Raw genomic sequence first — 22,541 nt, 5'->3', positions numbered from 1 at the left:
GGTTCCTCAGTCAGCTCCCACAGTTTCTGTACCATGAGTGGCCATGGATGGCAGACTTACACGAGATCTTGCGTGTCTTTGAGGAGTCCACCATGAGGGTCAGCTGTGACAACGCAATCGTGAGTGTCACAATCCCCCTCCTGTGTGTGATGTGAGAATCCCTCATCGCCATCAGGAATAACGCATTGGACGCTGAGGAGTCGGGCATAGGAGCAGAAACATCCCAGCAGGATAGTCAGGGCACACTCCTGTCCGCTTCACAGCGTATATTGAGGGAGGAGGAGGAGGAGGACGAAGTGGCAGATCTCATTGTCACACAGGAGGGTAGCGGGGCAGTTCAGTGCGTCCCATTGCTGCAGCACGGTTGGAGCGAAATGGAGGAAGAGGAGGAAATGGAGAGTGAGCATTCTGGTGGGGGCAGCCAAGTGACGCCAAGTAACACTCTGGCACACATGACTGAATACATGTTGGAGTGCTTTGCAACTGACAAACGCATTGCCAAAATCCTGGAGAATGACTACTGGATTTTTGCAATCCTCGACCCCCGGTATAAAAATTTTGTTTGTAATTTTATTCCGGTAGAGGAGAGGGCCAGTCACATGAGTCATTGCCACAAGCAACTGGTGCAGAATATGATGGAGAGGTTTCCATCAACTCTCATTGGTGGCACACAGGAGAGATCCTCCAACAGGCCACAAACTGTCCTCCGGTCCACACCCGGCAGGGGCACACTCTCCAAGGTCTGGGACGCGTTAATGGCACCCACTCGCCAAAGTACCGCCACTGAGGGGCCTAGTGTCACCAGGAGGGATAAGTATAGGCGCATGTTACGGGAGTACCTGGCCGACACCAGCCCTGTCCTCTCCGATCCTTCTGCGGCCTATACTTATTGGGTCTCCAAGTTGGATTTGTGGCTGACACTTGCGCTGTACACATTGGAGGTCCATTCCTGTCCTGCCGCCAGCGTGCTTTCTGAAAGGGTCTTCAGCGCTGCCGGTGGCATAATTACGGATAAGAGCAGCCGGCTGTCAGCTGACAGTGCTGACCGGCTGACGCTCATAAAAATGAACCGCCACTGGATAGACCCATCATTTTCATGTTCACCGATGTCAAGCACCCCGACATGAAGTTTCATGTGTGTGCTCACCCTCTCCAATTCCTCCTCCTCCTCCTCCTCCTGCACCATCAGCGCTGCACAATTCTGATCCTACTAGGATCAATCCACCCTGATACCCCCAAATCTGCTGGTTAGAGTCTCTACTCACTCCAAGGGCCAAAAACACTGCTTTCTAAGGGCTCTACTCATGACAAGGGCCAAAAGCACTGTAGTTTGAAGGCTCTACTCATTCCAAGGGCCAAAAAAACACTGCTTTTTAAAGGCTCAACTCACCCAAAGGGCCAACCAATCTCTGCTGGTGCAAGGCTGAACTAACTTAAAGGGCCTAAAACTCTGCAGGTAGAGGCTGAAGTCACCTGAAGGGCCCCAATCTCTGCTGGGAGACAAGGAGAAGAAGGGATATCAGGTGAGAAGTCACTTTTAGAAGTTGGGGAAGTATGACAATGGTTGAGATGAAAGAGCATTGTTTTGTGTAACTTTATATAAATATGGTAATTATATCAGATGAGTAATGTCAATGTCGTTTATGCAAATTCTAATTGTATATTTCATCCTGTGACCTCCAGGTTTAGCAGAAGTACCTCCCTGTCCACACTGAGTGCCAGCTCACAGATCTATAAAGGATGATACACGCATCAATTCTCTTATACCAGAAGAGATTCTACTTCAAGGTGAGTCTCACTGCAACCTCACAGATTCACTATATACATATCTTACAGATTTTTGAAAAAAAAAGTTATCTCAATAGAAAAGGTTCTATTGCAGCATAAAGTGTAACAATTTAAAGTTTACACTGCCCCCTATGGGAAATAATGGTAATGATGGCAAACACAATTACCACCTAAGAAAGTCTGAAGACAGTTTGAGGCTAAGGATCTACAGAAAAATGAATGAGATTCTGGTTAATCTTATCCACACATTGCAGGAAAAAAAGAGTTGCGGAAAAATTGAAGAGTGTAAGTTTTTTTAGCTGTGAAATCGTGAACGTTTTCCTTATATATCTAATAGGAGGGGGAAAGGCAGAGAAAAACACAGCAAAATTTCAATGAAGCAGCAAAAAAACCACGTGACTATGTGGGGCTGTAACCTAAGACTTCAAAGCATCTTGTACAGGCTGTATATGGTGGGATGGAATTTCAAAGGGCTGCTATTCTATTCTGTTACAACGTTGGTGTGAACAGAGCCTGATGATACTCTATTGTAATATCCTTCTAGTAAAGTCTACTGTGTTGTTCCTGCGTTCACTATGACTCGTCTCCTACTACTCCTGGCGACTGTCTGTGCCGTGGCCTATGGTAAGTCAGCCTCCATGTCTGCTAATGATCCACGTTTCTTTTCAAATGATGTTTACTATTAAGTAAAGGCAAAACAGGTACAAAATAAGGGAAGCAAATCTCCCCAATATTATAAAGGGGGTGAGGGGGATTAGGATCCAGAAAGCACCAGAAAGTATGTAAAGTCTCAATGTGGCGTGGCCCCTTACCCAAGGTCCAGTGAGAGGAAAGCCACCAGAGAAGAGACCCAAACATATGGACCCCATTATAGTCTTTGGGGTCCGCGGGTTTCCTGAAGGTAACCACTTTTTAATGCGTATAGGTTTCCATTCGGGGGGGAAGGGGGGGTCCCCAAGCGGACTCCCTGAACGGAAACCTGAACACTGATGTGAACTGTGCCTAATCTGTTCTTGGGAATGGCCTGATCATTATGCTGGAAAATGATCATATTACCCTGCACGGGAAAATAGGAAAATGTGATTAATGGGTAACTTCTAATGGAATACAAGGTGGGGATGGGAAGAGGGTTTCTGGGCAGAGACACAGGGCAGAAAACATTCATAATAGAATAGGAATGACATGGGGAATGCAATAGAGAACATGACAATGAACTGATAATTCTCTCTCATTTTGTGTGTCCCTCTAATATCCAGGAGAATGTCCTAATATTATAAGTAAGTCCGCTTGGAGTATAAAAAAAACAGGATGCCAAACTGCATTAAAGTCTCCCGTCCCTTGGGTGATCTTCCATCATTCAGACACCCCTCCCTGTACGTCAAAAGATGGTTGCATCACACGGGCCAGAAACATTCTAGACTACCACACCGGTACCCAGGGATGGTGTGATATCGGCTACAAGTTAGTATCCAGCTTATAATGGTGACGTTTTGAGTTTATCATAGTTATATGTATGTAGGGATCTTCATTTCTATGGACCAGTTTATATAACCATAACCCTAAAAACGGGGAAAGGAGCTCTAAACTATTAACCCCATGAGAGCAATGAGCATAGAATGCAACATTCTCAGAACTTTCCATAGACTATGCTATAATGTTCTTCTCTGTATCTACAGCTTTCTCAGTCTGTTATGTGATATATATACAAATATTACACTATATAGTTCTGCAGTGTACGGTGGTAGTTTTATGACATCACAAACACCATCTAGCCCTGATGAATGGATTTGGGATGTTTCCAGCTTTACGGAAAGGATTCTTACAACAACCAATATTGTCGTGATCCTTTCACAGCTTTTTGATCGGCAGTGACGGCACGATACTTGAAGGTCGAGGCTGGTCCAAGGTCGGGGCACATGCCAAAGGATTCAATTCTATGTCCATTGGGATCTGTTTTATTGGAAACTTTCAGAGTAAGTAGAGAAATGGGTTACGTGAAGGATGTCGACATCTAACAAAATTTTCACTTCACTAACAATTTGCCTATTCTTAAAAGCTCCTAACGAAACTGTTAAACATAGACATAGGCCCTCATTCACATGAAGGAGCCCAGAGTTAGTTGTTTATAACATATGGTATACACCAGGGGCATAACTAGCAAAGACTGGGCCCCATAGTAAACATTTGACTTGACCTCTTTTCTAGCCCCCATACGGTATAATGCCCCATTTACATACAGTATTATGCCCCATAGTGGCCCCTGCACACAGTATTATGCCCCATAGTGGCCCCTGCACACAGTATTATCCCCCATAGTGGCCCCTGCACACAGTATTATGTCCCATAGTGGCCCCTGCACACAGTATTATGTCCCATAGTGGCCCCTGCACACTGTATTATGTCCCATAGTGGCCGCTGCACACAGTATTATGTCCCATAGTGGTCCCTGCACACAGTATTATGTCCCATAGTGGCCCCTGCACACAGTATTATGTCCCATAGTGGCCCCTGCACACAGTATTATACCCCATAGTGGCCCCTGCCCACAGTATTATACCCCATAGTGGCCCCTGCACACAGTATTATCCCCCATAGTGGCCCCTGCACACAGTATTATCCCCCATAGTGGCCCCTGCACACAGTATTATGTCCCATAGTGGCCCCTGCACACAGTATTATGTCCCATAGTGGCCCCTGCACACAGTATTATGTCCCATAGTGGTCCCTGCACACAGTATTATGTCCCATAGTGGCCCCTGCACACAGTATTATACCCTATAGTGGCTCCTGCACACAGTATTATCCCCCATAGTGTCCCCTTCACACAGTATTATGTCCCATAGTGGTCCCTGCACACAGTATTATCCCCCATAGTGGTCCCTGCACACAGTATTATACCCCATAGTGGCCCCTACACACAGTATTATCCCCCATAGTGGCCCCTGCACACAGTATTATCCCCCATAGTGGCCCCTGCACACAGTATTATGCCCCATAGTGACCCCTGCACACAGTATTATGTCCCATAGTGGCCCCTGCACACAGTATTATCCCCCATAGTGGCTCCTGCACACAGTATTATCCCCCATAGTGGCCCCTTCACACAGTATTATGTCCCATAGTGGCCCCTGCACACAGTATTATCCCCCATAGTGGCCCCTTCACACAGTATTATGTCCCATAGTGGCTCCTGCACACAGTATTATCCCCCATAGTGGCTCCTGCACACAGTATTATCCCCCATAGTGGCCCCTGCACACAGTATTATCCCCCATAGTGGCCCCTGCACACAGTATTATCCCCCATAGTGACCCCTGCACACAGTATTATGTCCCATAGTGACCCCTTCACACAGTATTATGTCCCATAGTGGCCCCTGCACACAGTATTATCCCCCATAGTGGCCCCTGCACACAGTATTATGCCCCATAGTGACCCCTGCACACAGTATTATGTCCCATAGTGACCCCTGCACACAGTATTATGTCCCATAGTGGCCCCTGCACACAGTATTATGTCCAATAGTGGCCCCTGCACACAGTATTATGTCCCATAGTGGCCCCTGCACACAGTATTATCCCCCATAGTGGCCCCTTCACACAGTATTATGTCCCATAGTGGTCCCTGCACACAGTATTATCCCCCATAGTGGCCCCTGCACACAGTATTATCCCCCATAGTGGCCCCTGCACACAGTATTATCCCCCATAGTGGCCCCTGCACACAGTATTATCCCCCATAGTGGCCCCTGCACACAGTATTATGTCCTATAGTGGCCCCTGCACACGGTATTATGTCCCATAGTGGCCCCTGCACACGGTATTATGTCCCATAGTGGTCCCTTCACACAGTATTATCCCCCATAGTGGTCCCTGCACACAGTATTATCCCTCATAGTGGTCCCTGCACACAGTATTATCCCCCATAGTGACCCCTGCACACAGTATTATATTCACCTGTCACCCCATTACCGAGCACATTACACTAATATAGGTCACATTTATATCTTTAGAGAAAAACAACTTTCAGGTTGTATGCATGGTTAGTCCTGCAGGCCCTACCTCCTGAACATGGGGGGAGGTCTAAGGAAACAAACCCCCATCAGTCACATTTTATGATATTTTTATTTTATTCATTCCTAAATCTGTTACAATAGAGGATCAGATATAAGTTATAGAAGTCTTGATCATCATCACAGAACTTACTTCCACTTTTTGCTTCTCACATCTTCTTTCTTCTCCTCTTGGGACAGATGGTCTCCCATCCGAAGCCGCTATAAATGCAGCCAAAAGTCTTATTCGTTGCGGTGTTGAACTCAAGAAGATCAAAGTAAACTACACCGTGAAGGGTCATAAAGATGTCACTAGCACTTCTTGTCCTGGAGATGCTTTATATAATAACCTTAAAAAGTGGGATAGATTCATGGCTAAGACGGGTACATTGCCCTAGATATCGGCGTACACTGCAAGAAATGCAGACGAATAAAGATGCATACCAATATTATGGGGGCTGTTCTTATTTTACCATAATTGGCAAAATGAATAAAAACCCTGTAGATCTACATCTAAAATGACCCTATGATACCGTTCCATGAAATGCTGTTTAGGGGTTCTCTGTGTGGTCCACAACATGTGCCCTAATGTACATCTATGTAGGCTTCCCTCTTCTCTTGAATGCTTTTCACCAGTAAGTCAGATTAATATAGGTTGTCACATATTTTAGATTACTTTAACCCCTTTATTCCCTGCATTACTGGTAGTCCATATTTAACCTTGTGATCCCTTCATGGTATATTGACTGACTCACTCATTACTCTCTGCTTGTGGGAAAGTATCTTTAACAAGTATGGTGCACCATGGTTGATCCGATGATGCAGTGAGTTGTGGCTGATTCCAGGGGAGTTGTGGCTGATTCCAGGGGAGTTGTGGCTGATTCCAGGGGAGTTGTGGCTGATTCCAGGGGAGTTGTGGCTGACTCTGGTCAAGTTGTGGCAGATTTTTGGGGAGTTGCAGCTGGAGTTGCATGGATGAGTTGAGGCAGACTCTTAGGGCAGTGTGCTTGACTCTTGGTGAGTTGTGGCTGACCCAGGGTAAGCTGTGTGTGAATGGGTAAGATGTGGCAAACTATTGGTGAGCTGTGGCCAACTGGCAACCTTTTACATGTCCATTTTTGGATTAAAAGTGGTTGTCTGGGGAGTATTTATTTTGTTACTTGGTCTTGGTCTGCTGTAATACTGAATGGTATATGATCATCTATTTCATCCACCCTTGCTTGATCTCTGAACTATATCCTAGCATTTCATCCAGGCTGTATATTTGCATTTCCATGTGTTCTTATCTGTACTAGTGTCAGTCTTTTGATCCTCACTGATTTTATGGCTGTTTCTAATCAAGTGTTTACTTGGAGCCACACTGCCCTCTCCTCATGTGTCTGTTTGTAGATTAATTAGTTAACAACTTAAATTAGTGCTAGTTCTGAAGCTCTGCTTTCCTATATAAGTAGATATAGCATGTGGGACAGCATTTCATATGCAGGGGCATTTCATTTGCAGCATACATCTTAACCGAATTGCAGATTAACCAAAGTGCACTTATACATGGCACTTAAACAGGGCACGGAACCGGCTAACCATGGCAGAACACCAGGTAAATTGCAACCTAAAACAACAAGTTTTACCTCATGGTATGCTATAGCTACACTGTCTCTTACTATCTTAGCCATTGTCTTCCTGCAGATCTCTCCTCCATCTCTACCACCAGTATACACTATACATATCAGTCCTCTCCTCCATCTCTACCACCAGTATACACTATACATATCAGTCCTCTCCTCCATCTCTACCACCAGTATACACTATACATATCAGTCCTCTCCTCCATCTCTACCACCAGTATACACTATACATATCAGTCCTCTCCTCCATCTCTACCACCAGTATACACTATACATATCAGTCCTCTCCTCCATCTCTACCACCAGTATACACTATACATATCAGTCCTCTCCTCCATCTCTACCACCAGTACACTATACATATCAGACCTCTCCTCCATTTCTACCACCAGTATACGCTATACAGATCAGACCTCTCCTCCATCTCTACCACCAGTATACGCTATACATATCAGTCCTCTCCTCCATCTCTACCACCAGTATACACTATACATATCAGTCCTCTCCTCCATCTCTACCACCAGTATACACTATACATATCAGACCTCTCCTCCATCTCTACCACCAGTATACACTATACATATCAGACCTCTCCTCCATCTCTACCACCAGTATACGCTATACATATCAGTCCTCTCCTCCATCTCTACCACCAGTATACACTATACATATCAGACCTCTCCTCCATCTCTACCACCAGTATACGCTATACATATCAGACCTCTCCTCCATCTCTACCACCAGTATACGCTATACATATCAGTCCTCTCCTCCATCTCTACCACCAGTACACTATACATATCAGTCCTCTCCTCCATCTCTACCACCAGTACACTATACATATCAGTCCTCTCCTCCATCTCTACCACCAGTATACACTATACATATCAGTCCTCTCCTCCATCTCTACCACCAGTATACACTATACATATCAGACCTCTCCTCCATCTCTACCACCAGTATACACTATACATATCAGTCCTCTCCTCCATCTCTACCACCAGTATACACTATACATATCAGACCTCTCCTCCATCTCTACCACCAGTATACACTATACATATCAGACCTCTCCTCCATCTCTACCACCAGTATACACTATACATATCAGACCTCTCCTCCATCTCTACAACCAGTACACTCCATCCATGTCAGTCCCTCTCTTCTTCCTTCTCCCATGTGCAGCTCTCACACACTTTTCAGTTTCTTTAATCGCCCCTTTACTTCTTTTAGCAGTGAAACCAAATATAAGCACCCCCATAAATCACTGAACCCCCTTCTGTCTCTGTCCATGTTACTCCTCCTCGCTGCTGGGGACATCTCTCCTAACCCCGGCCCTCCTTCCTTCACTAACACATAGAAGGCCTACAAACCTCAGCAATATTTACCGTGTTCCTTCCCCTCACCTCTTACCTGCTCTCTTTGGAACGCCCGCTCAGTGTGTAATAAACTAGAATATATTAATGACTTATTCCTTAGTAAATCCCTTGGCCTGCTCGCCCTTACTGAGCCCTGGATCCAGTAGGCAGATACGGCCTCCCCTGCTGCTCTGTCTCATGGTGGCCTACAATTCTCACATACCTCTAGGCCTGACAACAGGCAGGGTGGTGGGGTAGGATTACTTCTGTCACCACAGTGCATTTTTCAGTCCATTCCCCCACTACCCTCACTCACATTCTCCTAATTTGAAGTCCATGCTATCAGACTTTTCCGCCCACTCTCCTTACGTTTAACCGTGATCTACCGTCCACCTGGCTCACCCTACCAATTTTTGGATCACTTTGCTTCTTGGCTTCCCCACTTCTTATCCAGTGACATTCCTACCCTCATCATGGGTGACTGTAACATCCCTATTGCCCCCCTCACTCCCCAGCTGCCTCACAGTTTCTCTCATTAACCACTTCTCTTGGTCTTTCACAATGTTCTTCTTCTGCCACACATGTAGGTGGAAACACGATTGATCTTGTCTTCCATCGACTCCTCACAGTTTCTGAATTTACTAACTCTGCTCTGCCCCTCTCTGATCATAATCTTCTGTCTCTCACCATCAGCGCCCTCTCCCCTTCACAAGATACACTTACCCAACACGCATATAGGAACTTGCGTACTATCGACACCCAGCACCTCTCAGATACTCTACAGTCCTCTCTGTCCTCCATCTCCTCAATCTCCTGTCCCAATCTGGCCACCAGTCACTATAATGAAACCCTTAAAAATGCATTGGATGTGGTGGCTCCCCCCTCCACTCGTAAAGTCCCACATAGGAGGCAGCAGCCCTGGCACACACCACAGACACGATTTCTTCAGCGGCGCTCTAGGTGTGCCGAACGTCTCTGGAGAAAATCACGCTCACCTGCAGATTTCCTCCACTTCAAATTTATGCTTAAAACATATAGTTCTGCCCTTTACCTCGCCAAACAAGACTATTTCACTGCCCTCATCTCTTCTCTCTCCAGCAACTCTAAAAGGCTTTTTGAAACTTTTCACTCCTTACTCACCCAAGGTACAGTGGCCATTCACAGACCTTAGTGCCGATGACCTCGCCACGTATTTCCATGATAAAATTGATAAGATCCGTCAGGAAATAACTGCCCAAGCCCAGGTGGCATTGATTCCCACACCTACCATAGTACTGATCCCCTCACCAACCGCACTTCAGACTGTCCATTCTCATCTTTTGAACCTGTTACAGAAGAGGAAGTCTCCCAACTACTTTCTTCATCTCGCCCTACAACCTGCAGTAGTGACCCCTTCCCTTCACACCTTCTCCAATCTCTGTCGCCTGCTGTCAAGACTTACCTTACTAAAATATTTAACCCCTCTCTCTCTCTTCTGGAATCTTCCCATCCTCCTTCAAGCATGCTGTTATAACCCCGCTATTGAAAAAACCCTCCCTGGACCCATCCTGTGCTGCTAACTATCGACCCGTCTCTAACCTCCCCTTCATCTCTAAACTTCTGGAACGCCTGGTCTATTCTCATTTAATCCGCTATCTCTCTGCTAACTCTCTGCTTGACCCCTTACAATCTGGTTTCTGTGCTCTGCACTCTACTGAATCGGCTCTCACAAAAGTCTCCAATGATCTCCTAATGGCTAAATCCAATGGTGACTTCTCTCTTCTTATTCTTCTGGACCTCTCTGCAGCTTTTGACACTGTTGACCATCATCTCCTCCTCACTCTGCTCCGCTCAGTCGGCCTCATGGACACTGCGCTCTCCTGGTTCTCTTCTTATCTCTCAGACCACACTTTCAGTCTATCATTTGCGGGCTCTGTTTCTTCCCCTCTTTCCCTTGCTGTTGGGGTTCCTCAGGGCTCGGTCCTAGGCCCCCTGCTCTTTTCTCTCTACACAGCCCCCATTGGACAAACCATTGCCAGATTTGGCTTCAGGTACCATCTTTATGCTGATGACACCCAATTATACACATCTTCCCGGGACATCACCCCTGCACTCATACAGAACACCACTGACTGTCTCTCTGCTGTCTCTAATATCATGTCCTCGCCCTATCTGACACTAAATCTCTCTAAGACTGAGCTACTACTGTTTCCACCATCTAATAGATCTGTCCCTGATATATCCATTGCAGTCTCAGGCCTTACTATAACTCCTAGGCAGTAGGCCCGCTGCCTCGGGGTCATGTGTGACGCAGACCTTTCCTTCACCCCTCATATTGAATCACTCGCACGTTCATGTCGCCTCCACCTCAAAAACATCTCCAGAATACACCCTTTCCTCACCAGCGATACACTAAAGACACTTATTGTCTCTCTGATTCATTCTCGCCTTGACTACTGTAACTCCTTACTAATCCGTCTTCCCCTCACTAAACTCTCCCCTCTACAATCTATTCTGAATACAGCAGATCATCTATCAGGCCGGTCACTACAGCGAGGCCTCCGGTCTGCGCCGGTCACTACAGCGAGGCCTCCGGTCTGTGCCGGTCACTACAGCGAGGCCTCCGGTCTGTGCCGGTCACTACATTGGCTGCCTATTCATTATAGAATAAAATATAAAGTTCTCCCCCACCCCCACAAGGCTCTCCATAATGCCGCACCTCCATACATTTCCTCCCTCATCTCTGTCTACCGCCCAACCCGTGCTCTCCATTCACTCAATGACCTAACACTTACCTCCTCTATTATCAGAACATCCCCCGCTCGTATACAAGACTTCTCCCGAGCTGCACCACTTCTCTGGAATGCTCTACCCCGGACAATCAGATTAACTACCAATTTCTATAGCTTCAAACGAAACTAAAGACGCATCTTATCAGACCGGCCAATCACAATGTCTAACGTAAACCCTTAACCCTCCTCTGTCCCATAGGGAGTGGGGGAGTCATTCTGGGGGTATATCCGAGGATAATTAGTAGAATAAAGTCAGGGTTATAGGGGTTGCTCCACAACTTCTTCTCTACCCTTGAGAATGAGGGCCTTGTTCCTTTCTTAATGGATGAAGTGATGTATGTGCATGTTGTGAACCATCAGCGATTACTATAATATCATATTTACAATGCTGTGCAAAAGTTCGGTGGGGGGGAAAACTGCTGCTTAGTAAGGAGGTTTTAGAAATAGAAAGGTTAATAATGTATGTCAATTAACAAAATGAAGTGATTGAAGAAAAAAAAATGTATAGTAAATCCTGTCATTATTTGGTGTGACCTTTGACCTTTTCATCAGTTCATCTCTTGCGGACAGTTTTTGGAAGAATTGGAAGACTGTTCCTGCCACCATGTTAGAGAACTTCTGTGGATGTCGCTTGCTTCAATCCTTCTGTCTTTTCATGTCACCCCAGACGGACTGCATGATGAGATCAGGACTGTGGGGGCCATGTTATGGTGAGAAGCCAAACATACTGTAGATTAGAACAAAAACTCAAGGATCAACAATGAAGCCTCCTGGGTGTGTCACAGACATAAGAGCCTTGTGATACTTAGTTAGAAACAATGTAACCATGAATACGTGTAGGGTGACTATGAACCTCTTGGTTAAAGAACCATATTTGACAAAGCAAGTGCAAAATTGACCCCCACCCCCCACCAAAATATGTGGACGTGCTGTATAACCATAGTGAGATCACATTAATATCGTGTGTTATTTATTATGACTTTTTGTGGTTTTCTAGTATAGGCAACAAACAATTGTAACCCCGAGCTTGTGTAAGACTTACCGTTATTTCTTACCATAAGTTCTGTTGTGTAAGGGAAACAGCTTGTGTAGAAATCTCTACTGTCTCACATAAGATGGTACCCGGGAATAGTCACAATGCAATTCTGAAGTTAATAAGAACAAATTGCCAAAAATATACTGATAGCTAAATTAGCTTGCCATAAAAACAACTGACCTTTGTGGGTGTTGGGGATGAGTGCCTGCACGCCAGCCACTAATTCTACTCCACAGTGCTCCCTGCAATTTGAGTTTCCATGAGAAAAAGCGCATTACAAATGTTTGTCATTGCCGTTTATAAGCTGCTTGATGACAAATATTTAACAAGACCAATGTTGCAAGACCCATGACCTGCGACTAAGACCGAGCTTTCTGACACTGGGCAGCACATTTCTAGAATTATTATTATTATTTATTTATATAGCACCATTAATTCCATGGTGCTTTACATTTGGGGATTTACATACAATACACAGGTAGATATAATGCTAACAGTGACCGACTGGCACAGTGGGGTAGAGGGCCCTGCCCCCGAGGGCTTACAATCTATCCTTTGATAGTCTTGAGATTTCATTGTACCCTGCACAGATTCAAGTCACCCTGCGCCAGATGCTGCAAAGCAGCCCCAGAACATAACAGAGCCCCCTCCATGTGTCACAGTAGAGACATAACAGAGCTCCTCCATGTGTCACAGTAGGGACATAACAGAGCCTCCTCCATGTGTCACAGTAGGGACATAACAGAGCCCCCTCCATGTGTCACAGTAGGGACATAACAGAGCCCCCTCCATGTGTCACAGTAGGGACATAACAGAGCCCCCTCCATGTGTCACAGTAGGGACATAACAGAGCCCCCTCCATGTGTCACAGTAGGGACATAACAGAGCTCCTCTATGTGTCACAGTAGGGACATAACAGAGCCCCCTCCATGTGTCACAGTAGGGACATAACAGAGCCCCCTCCATGTGTCACAGTAGAGACATAACAGAGCCCCCTCCATGTGTCACAGTAGAGACATAACAGAGCCCCCTCCATGTGTCACAGTAGGGACATAACAGAGCTCCTCCATGTGTCACAGTAGGGACATAACAGAGCCCCCTCCATGTGTCACAGTAGGGACATAACAGAGCCCTCTCCATGTGTCACAGTAGGGACATAACAGAGCCCCCTCCATGTGTCACAGTAGAGACATAACAGAGCCCCCTCCATGTGTCACAGTAGGGACATAACAGAGCCCCCTCCATGTGTCACAGTAGGGACATAACAGAGCTCCTCCATGTGTCACAGTAGAGACATAACAGAGCCTCCTCCATGTGTCACAGTAGGGACATAACAGAGCTCCTCCATGTGTCACAGTAGAGACATAACAGAGCCCCCTCCATGTGTCACAGTAGAGACATAACAGAGCCCCCTCCATGTGTCACAGTAGGGACATAACAGAGCTCCTCCATGTGTCACAGTAGAGACATAACAGAGCCTCCTCCATGTGTCACAGTAGGGACATAACAGAGCTCCTCCATGTGTCACAGTAGGGACATAACAGAGCTCCTCCATGTGTCACAGTAGGGACATAACAGAGCCCCCTCCATGTGTCACAGTAGGGACATAACAGAGCCCCCTCCATGTGTCACAGTAGGGACATAACAGAGCTCCCTCCATGTGTCACAGTAGGGACATAACAGAGCTCCTCCATGTGTCACAGTAGGGACATAACAGAGCCCCCTCCTTGTGTCACAGTAGGGACATAACAGAGCCCCCTCCATGTGTCACAGTAGGGACATAACAGAGCTCCCCCATGTGTCACAGTAGGGACATAACAGAGCCTCCTCCATGTGTCGCAGTAGAGACATAACAGAGCTCCTCCATGTGTCGCAGTAGAGACATAACAGAGCCTCCTCCATGTGTCGCAGTAGAGACATAACAGAGCTCCTCCATGTGTCGCAGTAGGGACATAACAGAGCCCCCTCCATGTGTCACAGTAGAGACATAACAGAGCTCCTCCATGTGTCACAGTAGGGACATAACAGAGCTCCTCCATGTGTCGCAGTAGGGACATAACAGAGCCCCCTCCATGTGTCACAGTAGAGACATAACAGAGCCCCCTCCATGTGTCACAGTAGAGACAGTGTTCTTTTCAAGATAGGCTTCATTTTTCTGTCTGTGAACATAGAGCTGATGTTACAAAGAAAAAACTCAACTGTGGCTCACCTATGCAGATTTTCTCAGTGATGTGCATGGATACTCCTAGACTTGAAGGGGTAATGTAATCAGAAGAAGTTGGAGGAAAAAAATCACATCCTTCTAGTACATGCTTTTTCGATACCAGTGTGCATTCGCACCTATATCATAATTTGAAGAATGTAGAACATTAAGAGTTAATGCAACAGCTTGAATGACTGAATTCATCCGGTGTATGTAATCTTGAACCTTCTTGCACACATATATAAATCAGGACGATTCTTTTCGATATTTATGCTTTGAGATAGAGACTTAACAGCCTCGAAACGCGTCAGCAGCGTTTATTTTATGGGGGTTCATTTTTGAGTTCTGTCACTTTTTTGTTATGTTTGAGATGTTTTAGTTTTTTGAATTAAAAGTTATTTTTTAACGTTCCTCAGAGAGCTGCCGGTCATCTTTTTCCTCCAACTTCTTCTGATAGAGCTGATGTACCTTGCCATAAAGTTAGATTTTTGTCTCATCTGTCGATACAATATTCTCCCAGAAGCTTTGTGGATTGTCAGCATTTAGTTTGGTTATTATTACTTTAGTCAGATTCAAGTTATTTCTGGAACCATTGTGGGTTTTTCTTTCATTAAATGAGGGGACCAACAATTTTGTCCAGGTGTGTGTCTCTAACAACCTCCGCACCGCAAGACTCTCATATAGAGATGGGAAAGAGAATGTGTTTAAACCCTATGCTGGAGAAATACAAGCACAGATGGTAGACGTAACAACTCTCTACGCGTTTCCCCTGGTATTAGACAATATACCAGTTGTACTCTCCTGATGAACCTGGTATATTGTCTAATGCCAGGGGAAACGCGTAGAGAGTTAGTCTACCATCTGTGCTCGTATTTCTCCAGCATAGGGTTTAAACACATTTTCTCTCCCATCTTTATATGAGAGTCTTGCGGTGCGGAGGTTGTTAGAGACAACATTCCAATGTTATCAGGGTGTCTCTATTGACCCTTGATGTTTTGTACTGAGGGGTGTAGTGGTCATAAACTCATCAGAAGACTGTCACACTTTCAATTAGGCAGGAGCACTTTAACACTATAAAATATCACAGTGTTTAATCTTTTGTTGCTAGTATTCAGGGACAATTGTGTTGTATCCAGCTGCTTCCCTCCTATACATTAGTAGGGGGTGTATATTCTGGTCAACATAGTATTACATCTGTAGCTCCCGCACTTATCTAGCCAATACTGCCTGCCATTATTTTAGCTGAGTGTCCTTATCTTTACAACTCCCACAATCAATGTATCTTGTGAGGAACTGTGTCATTCTGTTTACCTCCCTAATGCCCAGATCAATTTAGGAACTGCTAGTTCTTTAAAACGGGGTATACAAGATATTATCAAATCAAATCAAAAATGCTTTATTGGCACGTCCGAATAGGTATTTGGCATTGCCAAAGCTAGTAAAGTGGGCGATGGGGGGGGTGGGGGGGAGAGTTGGGTTGGGTGGGTGATGGGTATGGGGGGGTGGTTTGGGTTATAACAGTCCATGGAGTCTCATCTTCCTCCTCGTTGGTGACCGCTATATGGGGGGGTTGGAGGTGGGGGTGGGGCGGGTGTATTGGGATAAATATAACAGTCCGTGGAGTCTCATCTTCCTCTGGTTTGGTGACAGCTGGACACGTATTGGGCAGCGATCTCCACAGTGGCCTCTTCTTCTCCCAGTAGGATGTAGTTTCCTCTTCTCCCAGTCTGGGATGTGGGCAGAGAGTCTTTGGTAGTAGACGGCCCTCACAGCTGAGTATTTGGTGCAGTGTAGCAGGAAGTGGGTCTCATCTTCTAGGGCCCCCTGGTCACAGTGCTGGCACAGTCTCTTCTCCCGTGGCTTGTACGTCTGCCTGTATCGCCCCGTCTCTATCTCTAGGTTGTGGGCGCTCAGTCTGTACCGGCTCAGGGTCTGTCTGTGCTTGGGGTGGCGTATTCTCTCCAGGTAGGTGGCCATGGTGTAGTCCCTTTGTAGGGATTGGTACACATTGGTGAGTTTCTTGGAGTTATTTATTTCGTTTCTCCATTCTTCAATGTACCGCTCTCTGTTTGCCTCTGTGGTCGCCTTTATTTCGGCCTTGGTTATCATCTGTTGGTGTTTTTGGTTTGGTGGTTGGCTGCTGTTTGGTTGGTGAATGTCTGGTTTGCTCCGGTGGCTTAGCCATGCTTGGTGGTGGTAGGAGTCGCTCCCCTGGATGTGTGCCTGGAAAGCTAGCGCCCTCTTCTGTATGGTGAGCCATAGGGGGAGTCTGCCTAGCTCTGCCCTGCAGGCCATGTTGGTGGTGTTGCGATGGACATGGAGCAGGTATTTGCAGAACTCCAGGTGGAAGTTCTCTGTTGGGCTGGAATCCCACCTTGACTGGTCTGGGTAGGTGGCTGGGCCCCAAACCTCACTGCCATAGAGAAGGATCGGGGATTTAGAGCGTTATTTCCTCACCTGCGTGTGATAGCACTAATTTTTGTATATATGTGTTTTTTTAAATATTCCAAATAAAATTTGAGGTTTTATCCACACATTTGAGCCACAACAGTGTAATATGAGAAATTAGACCCAATTGTGTATTATATGGAAAAATACAATCGTTATGGGTCGCAAAATGTGGCACCTTAATAGATTTTTTTCCTGCATTGTAGAACATAACAAGAACTATATATACCTCCCAAAAAATAGTGGAATTTTTTTTTTATACATTATATGATATCCTATTAATATTATAAAGGTGAAAGTTTGTGAGTTTGGATGTTTGTGTGTTTGGATGTTTGTTCCTCAATTAAAACCCGCTCCACCGATTTGGCTGAAATTTTACACAAACATAGTCACTATACTCGATTGCGCAATAGGCTACTTTTCGTCACAATAGTGCACATACGTTTTTACCAGGACCCCCACAAAACCCAAACTCACATCACTATCTCTGCAATCTCACAAACTTTACATGTACATGTCAATGGGCCCATACACATAGATCCTGTTTTTGCCGCTGTGTGTCTGGGACAAATTGAGCTGTAAAATATACAGCAGGTCCTATATATGTCCTATACATTTCCTACACCTGTCCTATATATGTCCTATACATTTCCTACACCTGTCCTATATATGTCCTATACCTTCCCTACACCTGTCCTATATATGTCCTATACCTTCCCTACACCTGTCCTATACCTTTCCTACACCTGTCCTATATATGTCCTATACCTTTCCTACACCTGTCCTATATATGTACTATACCTTCCCTACACCTGTCCTATACACTCACCGGCCACTTTATTAGGTACACCATGCTAGTAACGGGTTGGACCCCCTTTTGCCTTCAGAACTGCCTCAATTCTTGGTGGCATAGATACAACAAGGTGCTGGAAGCATTCCTCAGAGATTTTGGTCCATATTGACATGATGGCGGCATCACACAGTTGCAGTCGCAGATTTGTCGGCTGCACATCCATGATGCGAATCTCCCGTTCCACCACATCCCAAAGATGCTCCTCTATTGGATTGAGATCTGGTGACTGTGGAGGCCATTGGAGTACAGTGAACTCATTGTCATGTTCAAGAAACCAGTCTGAGATGATTCCAGCTTTATGACATGGCATTGCATTATCCTGCTGAAAGTAGCCATCAGATGTTGGGTACATTGTGGTCATAAAGGGATGGACATGGTCAGCAACAATACTCAGGTAGGCTTTGGCGTTGCAACGATGCTCAATTGGTACCAAGGGGCCCAAAGAGTGCCAAGAAAATATTCCCCACACCATGACACCACCACCACCAGCCTGAACCGTTACCGATACAAGGCAGGATGGATCCATGCTTTCATGTTGTTGACGCCAAATTCTGACCCTACCATCCGAATGTCGCAGCAGAAATCGAGACTCATCAGACCAGGCAACGTTTTTCCAATCTTCAATTGTCCAATTTCGATGAGCTTGTGCAAATTGTAGCCTCAGTTTCCTGTTCTTAGCTGAAAGGAGTGGCACCCGGTGTGGTCTTCTGCTGCTGTAGCCCATCTGTAGCCTCAAAGTTGGACGTACTGTGCGGCGTTCAGAGATGCTCTTCTGGCTACCTTGGGTGTAACGGGTGTCTATTTGAGTCACTGTTGCCTTTCTATCAGCTGGAACCAGTCTGGCCATTCTCCTCTGACCTCTGGCATCAACAACGCATTTCCGCCCCCCACAGAACTGCCGCTCACTGGATGTTTTTTCTTTTTCGGACCATTCTCTGTAAACCCTAGAGATGGTTGTGCGTGAAAATCCCAGTAGATCAGCCGTTTCTGAAATACTCAGACCAGCCCTTCTGGCACCAACAACCAAGCCACGTTCAAAGGCACTCAAATCACCTTTCTTCCCCATACTGATGCTCGGTTTGAACTGCAGGAGATTGTCTTGACCATGTCTACATGCCTAAATGCACTGAGTTGCCGCCATGTGATTGGCTGATTAGAAATTAAGTGTTAACGAGCAGTTGGACAGGTGTACCTAATAAAGTGGCCGGTGAGTGTATATGTCCTATACCTTTCCTACACCTTTCCTACACCTGTCCTATATATGTCCTATACCTTTCCTACACCTGTCCTATATATGTCCTATACCTTTCCTACACCTGTCCTATATATGTCCTATACCTTCCTACACCTGTCCTATATATGTCCTATACCTTTCCTACACCTGTCCTATATATGTCCTATACCTTCCCTACACCTGTCCTATATATGTACTATACCTTCCCTACACCTGTCCTATATTTGTCCTATACCTTTCCTACACCTTTCCTACACCTGTCCTATATATGTCCTATACCTTTCCTACACCTGTCCTATATATGTCCTATACCTTTCCTACACCTGTCCTATATATGTCCTATACCTTTCCTACACCTGTCCTATATATGTACTATACCTTTCCTACACCTGTCCTATATATGTCCTATACCTTCCCTACACCTGTCCTATATATGTCCTATACCTTCCCTACACCTGTCCTATATATGTCCTATACCTTTCCTACACCTGTCCTATATATGTCCTATACCTTCCCTACACCTGTCCTATATATTTCCTATACCTTTCCTACACCTGTCCTATATATGTCCTATACCTTTCCTACACCTGTCCTATATATGTACTATACCTTCCCTACACCTGTCCTATATTTGTCCTATACCTTTCCTACACCTTTCCTACACCTGTCCTATATATGTCCTATACCTTTCCTACACCTGTCCTATATATGTCCTATACCTTTCCTACACCTGTCCTATATATGTCCTATACCTTTCCTACACCTGTCCTATATATGTACTATACCTTCCCTACACCTGTCCTATATTTGTCCTATACCTTTCCTATACCTTTCCTACACCTGTCCTATATATGTCCTATACCTTTCCTACACCTGTCCTATATATGTACTATACCTTTCCTACACCTGTCCTATATATGTACTATACCTTCCCTACACCTGTCCTATATATGTCCTATACCTTCCCTACACCTGTCCTATATATGTCCTATACCTTCCCTACACCTGTCCTATATATGTACTATACCTTCCCTACACCTGTCCTATATATATCCTATACCTTCCCTACACCTGTCCTATATATGTCCTATACCTTCCCTACACCTGTCCTATATATTTCCTATACCTTTCCTACACCTGTCCTATATATGTCCTATACCTTCCCTACACCTGTCCTATATATTTCCTATACCTTTCCTACACCTGTCCTATATATGTCCTATACCTTTCCTACACCTGTCCTATATATGTCCTATACCTTCCTACACCTGTCCTATATATGTCCTATACCTTCCTACACCTGTCCTATATATGTCCTATACCTTCCCTACACCTGTCCTATATATGTCCTATACCTTCCCTACACCTGTCCTATATATGTCCTATACCTTTCCTACACCTGTCCTATATATGTCCTATACCTTCCTACACCTGTCCTATATATGTACTATACCTTCCCTACACCTGTCCTATATATGTCCTATACCTTTCCTACACCTGTCCTATATATGTCCTATACCTTCCTACACCTGTCCTATATATGTCCTATACCTTCCCTACACCTGTCCTATATATTTCCTATACCTTTCCTACACCTGTACATATTTGCAGCCCTGTAAATTTATTTTTAATCTATAGGTCAGTGAAAACCGTATCCGTGCCATTTGTGTGCAGGAGGCCTAAGGCTGAAGCACCACATTGCGTTAACACAGCGTTTTTGTTGCAAATTTTGCTGCGGTTTTATGAACCAAAGTCACCGATGTACCGTTTCAACACACCACGAACACGTAACGGTGGATAATAATGTCACCAATCTGCCTTACTGCCCACCTTAGAATTACCCGGCGTCCCTTCACATAAACTAGAACTGAAGATTGGCGTCCCTGTTCTACTCATGCGTAATCTCGCTGCACCCGATTGTGTAATGGCGCGAGGCTACGTGTCACACTACTAGGAACAAATCTCATTGCAGCCACTACAGGAGCAGCTACAGGTGACAGTGTGTTAACCCCACGCATCCCAATTATACCAAATCATTCCCCATTACAATTCACACGACTACAATTTCCCCTTAAGTTGCTTTTACACTGACCATTAATAAATCCCAAAGACAAACGCTGAGAGTAGCCGGAATACATTTACCACACCAGGCTCCTCACAGGGACAACTGTATGTGGCTGCTCAAGAGTATCCTGTGCCCAAAACTGACATGTACTGGCGGAAAATAACAAATCCTACAATGTCGTATATCCAAGTATATTCACTTGTAATCCCTCTGTCCCAAAGACACTACAGTCCTATGAAAAAGTTTGGGCACGCCTATTAATCTTAATCATTTTTAGTTCTAAATATTTTGGTATTTGCAGCAGCCATTTCAGTTTGATATATCTAATAACTGATGGACACAGTAATATTTCAGGATTGAAATGAGGTTTATTATACTAACAGAAAATGTGCAATATGCATTAAACCAAAATTTGACCGGTGCAAAAGTATGGGCACCTCAACAGAAAAGTGACATTAATATTTAGTAGATCCTCCTTTTGCAAAGATAACAGCCTCTAGTCGCTTCCTGTAGCTTTTAATCAGTTCCTGGATCCTGGATAAAGGTATTTTGGACAAACAATTCAAGTTCAGTTAAGTTAGATGGTCGCCGAGCATGGACAGCCCGCTTCCAATCATCCCACAGATGTTCAATGATATTCAGGTCTGGGGACTGGGATGGCCATTCCAGAACATTGTAATTGTTCCTCTGCATGAATGCCTGAGGATTTGGAGCGGTGTTTTGGATCATTGTCTTGCTGAAATATCCATCCCCGGCGTAACTTCAACTTCGTCACTGATTCTTGAACATTATTCTCAAGAATCTGCTGATACTGAGTGGAATCCATGCGACCCTCAACTTTAACAAGATTCCCGATGCCGGCATTGGCCACACAGCCCCAAAGCATGATGGAACCTCCACCAAATCTTACAGTGGGTAGCATGTGTTTTTCTTGGAATGCTGTTTCTTTTTGGACACCATGCATAACGCCTTTTTTTTATAACCAAACAACTCAATTTTTGTTTCCAAAATGAAGCTGCCTTGTCCAAATGTGCTTTTTCATATCTCAGGCAACTCTATTTGTGGCGTACGTGCAGAAACGGCTTCTTTCTCATCACTCTCCCATACAGCTT

At 45.1% G+C, this 22,541-nt stretch overlaps 1 protein-coding gene and 1 long non-coding RNA gene across 2 annotated transcripts in view; one reads left to right on the top strand and one right to left on the bottom strand.

Annotated features, from left to right (window-relative positions):
• Positions 1-2,363: 2,363 nt before the first annotated feature.
• Positions 2,364-22,541, top strand: part of LOC142185617 (peptidoglycan recognition protein 3-like) — a 28,511-nt gene continuing 8,333 nt past the window's right edge. The window contains exons 1-4 of the mRNA XM_075261042.1: positions 2,364-2,412; positions 3,045-3,249; positions 3,643-3,761; positions 6,041-6,236. Coding sequence (XP_075117143.1) covers positions 2,364-2,412; positions 3,045-3,249; positions 3,643-3,761; positions 6,041-6,236 — 569 coding nt within the window. The remainder of the gene's footprint in view (positions 2,413-3,044; positions 3,250-3,642; positions 3,762-6,040; positions 6,237-22,541) is intronic.
• On the bottom strand, positions 7,530-8,510 carry LOC142184158 (uncharacterized). The gene is made up of 4 exons (XR_012711806.1): positions 8,399-8,510; positions 8,183-8,270; positions 7,875-8,140; positions 7,530-7,790 (listed from the first exon to the last, which is right to left on the bottom strand). It is a non-coding gene; the product is annotated as an uncharacterized LOC142184158 (long non-coding RNA).

The sequence above is a fragment of the Leptodactylus fuscus genome, chromosome 11, assembly GCF_031893055.1.
Source record: "Leptodactylus fuscus isolate aLepFus1 chromosome 11, aLepFus1.hap2, whole genome shotgun sequence".
Lineage (NCBI taxonomy): Eukaryota > Metazoa > Chordata > Amphibia > Anura > Leptodactylidae > Leptodactylus > Leptodactylus fuscus.
This window is presented reverse-complemented; position numbering and strand designations above follow the sequence as displayed.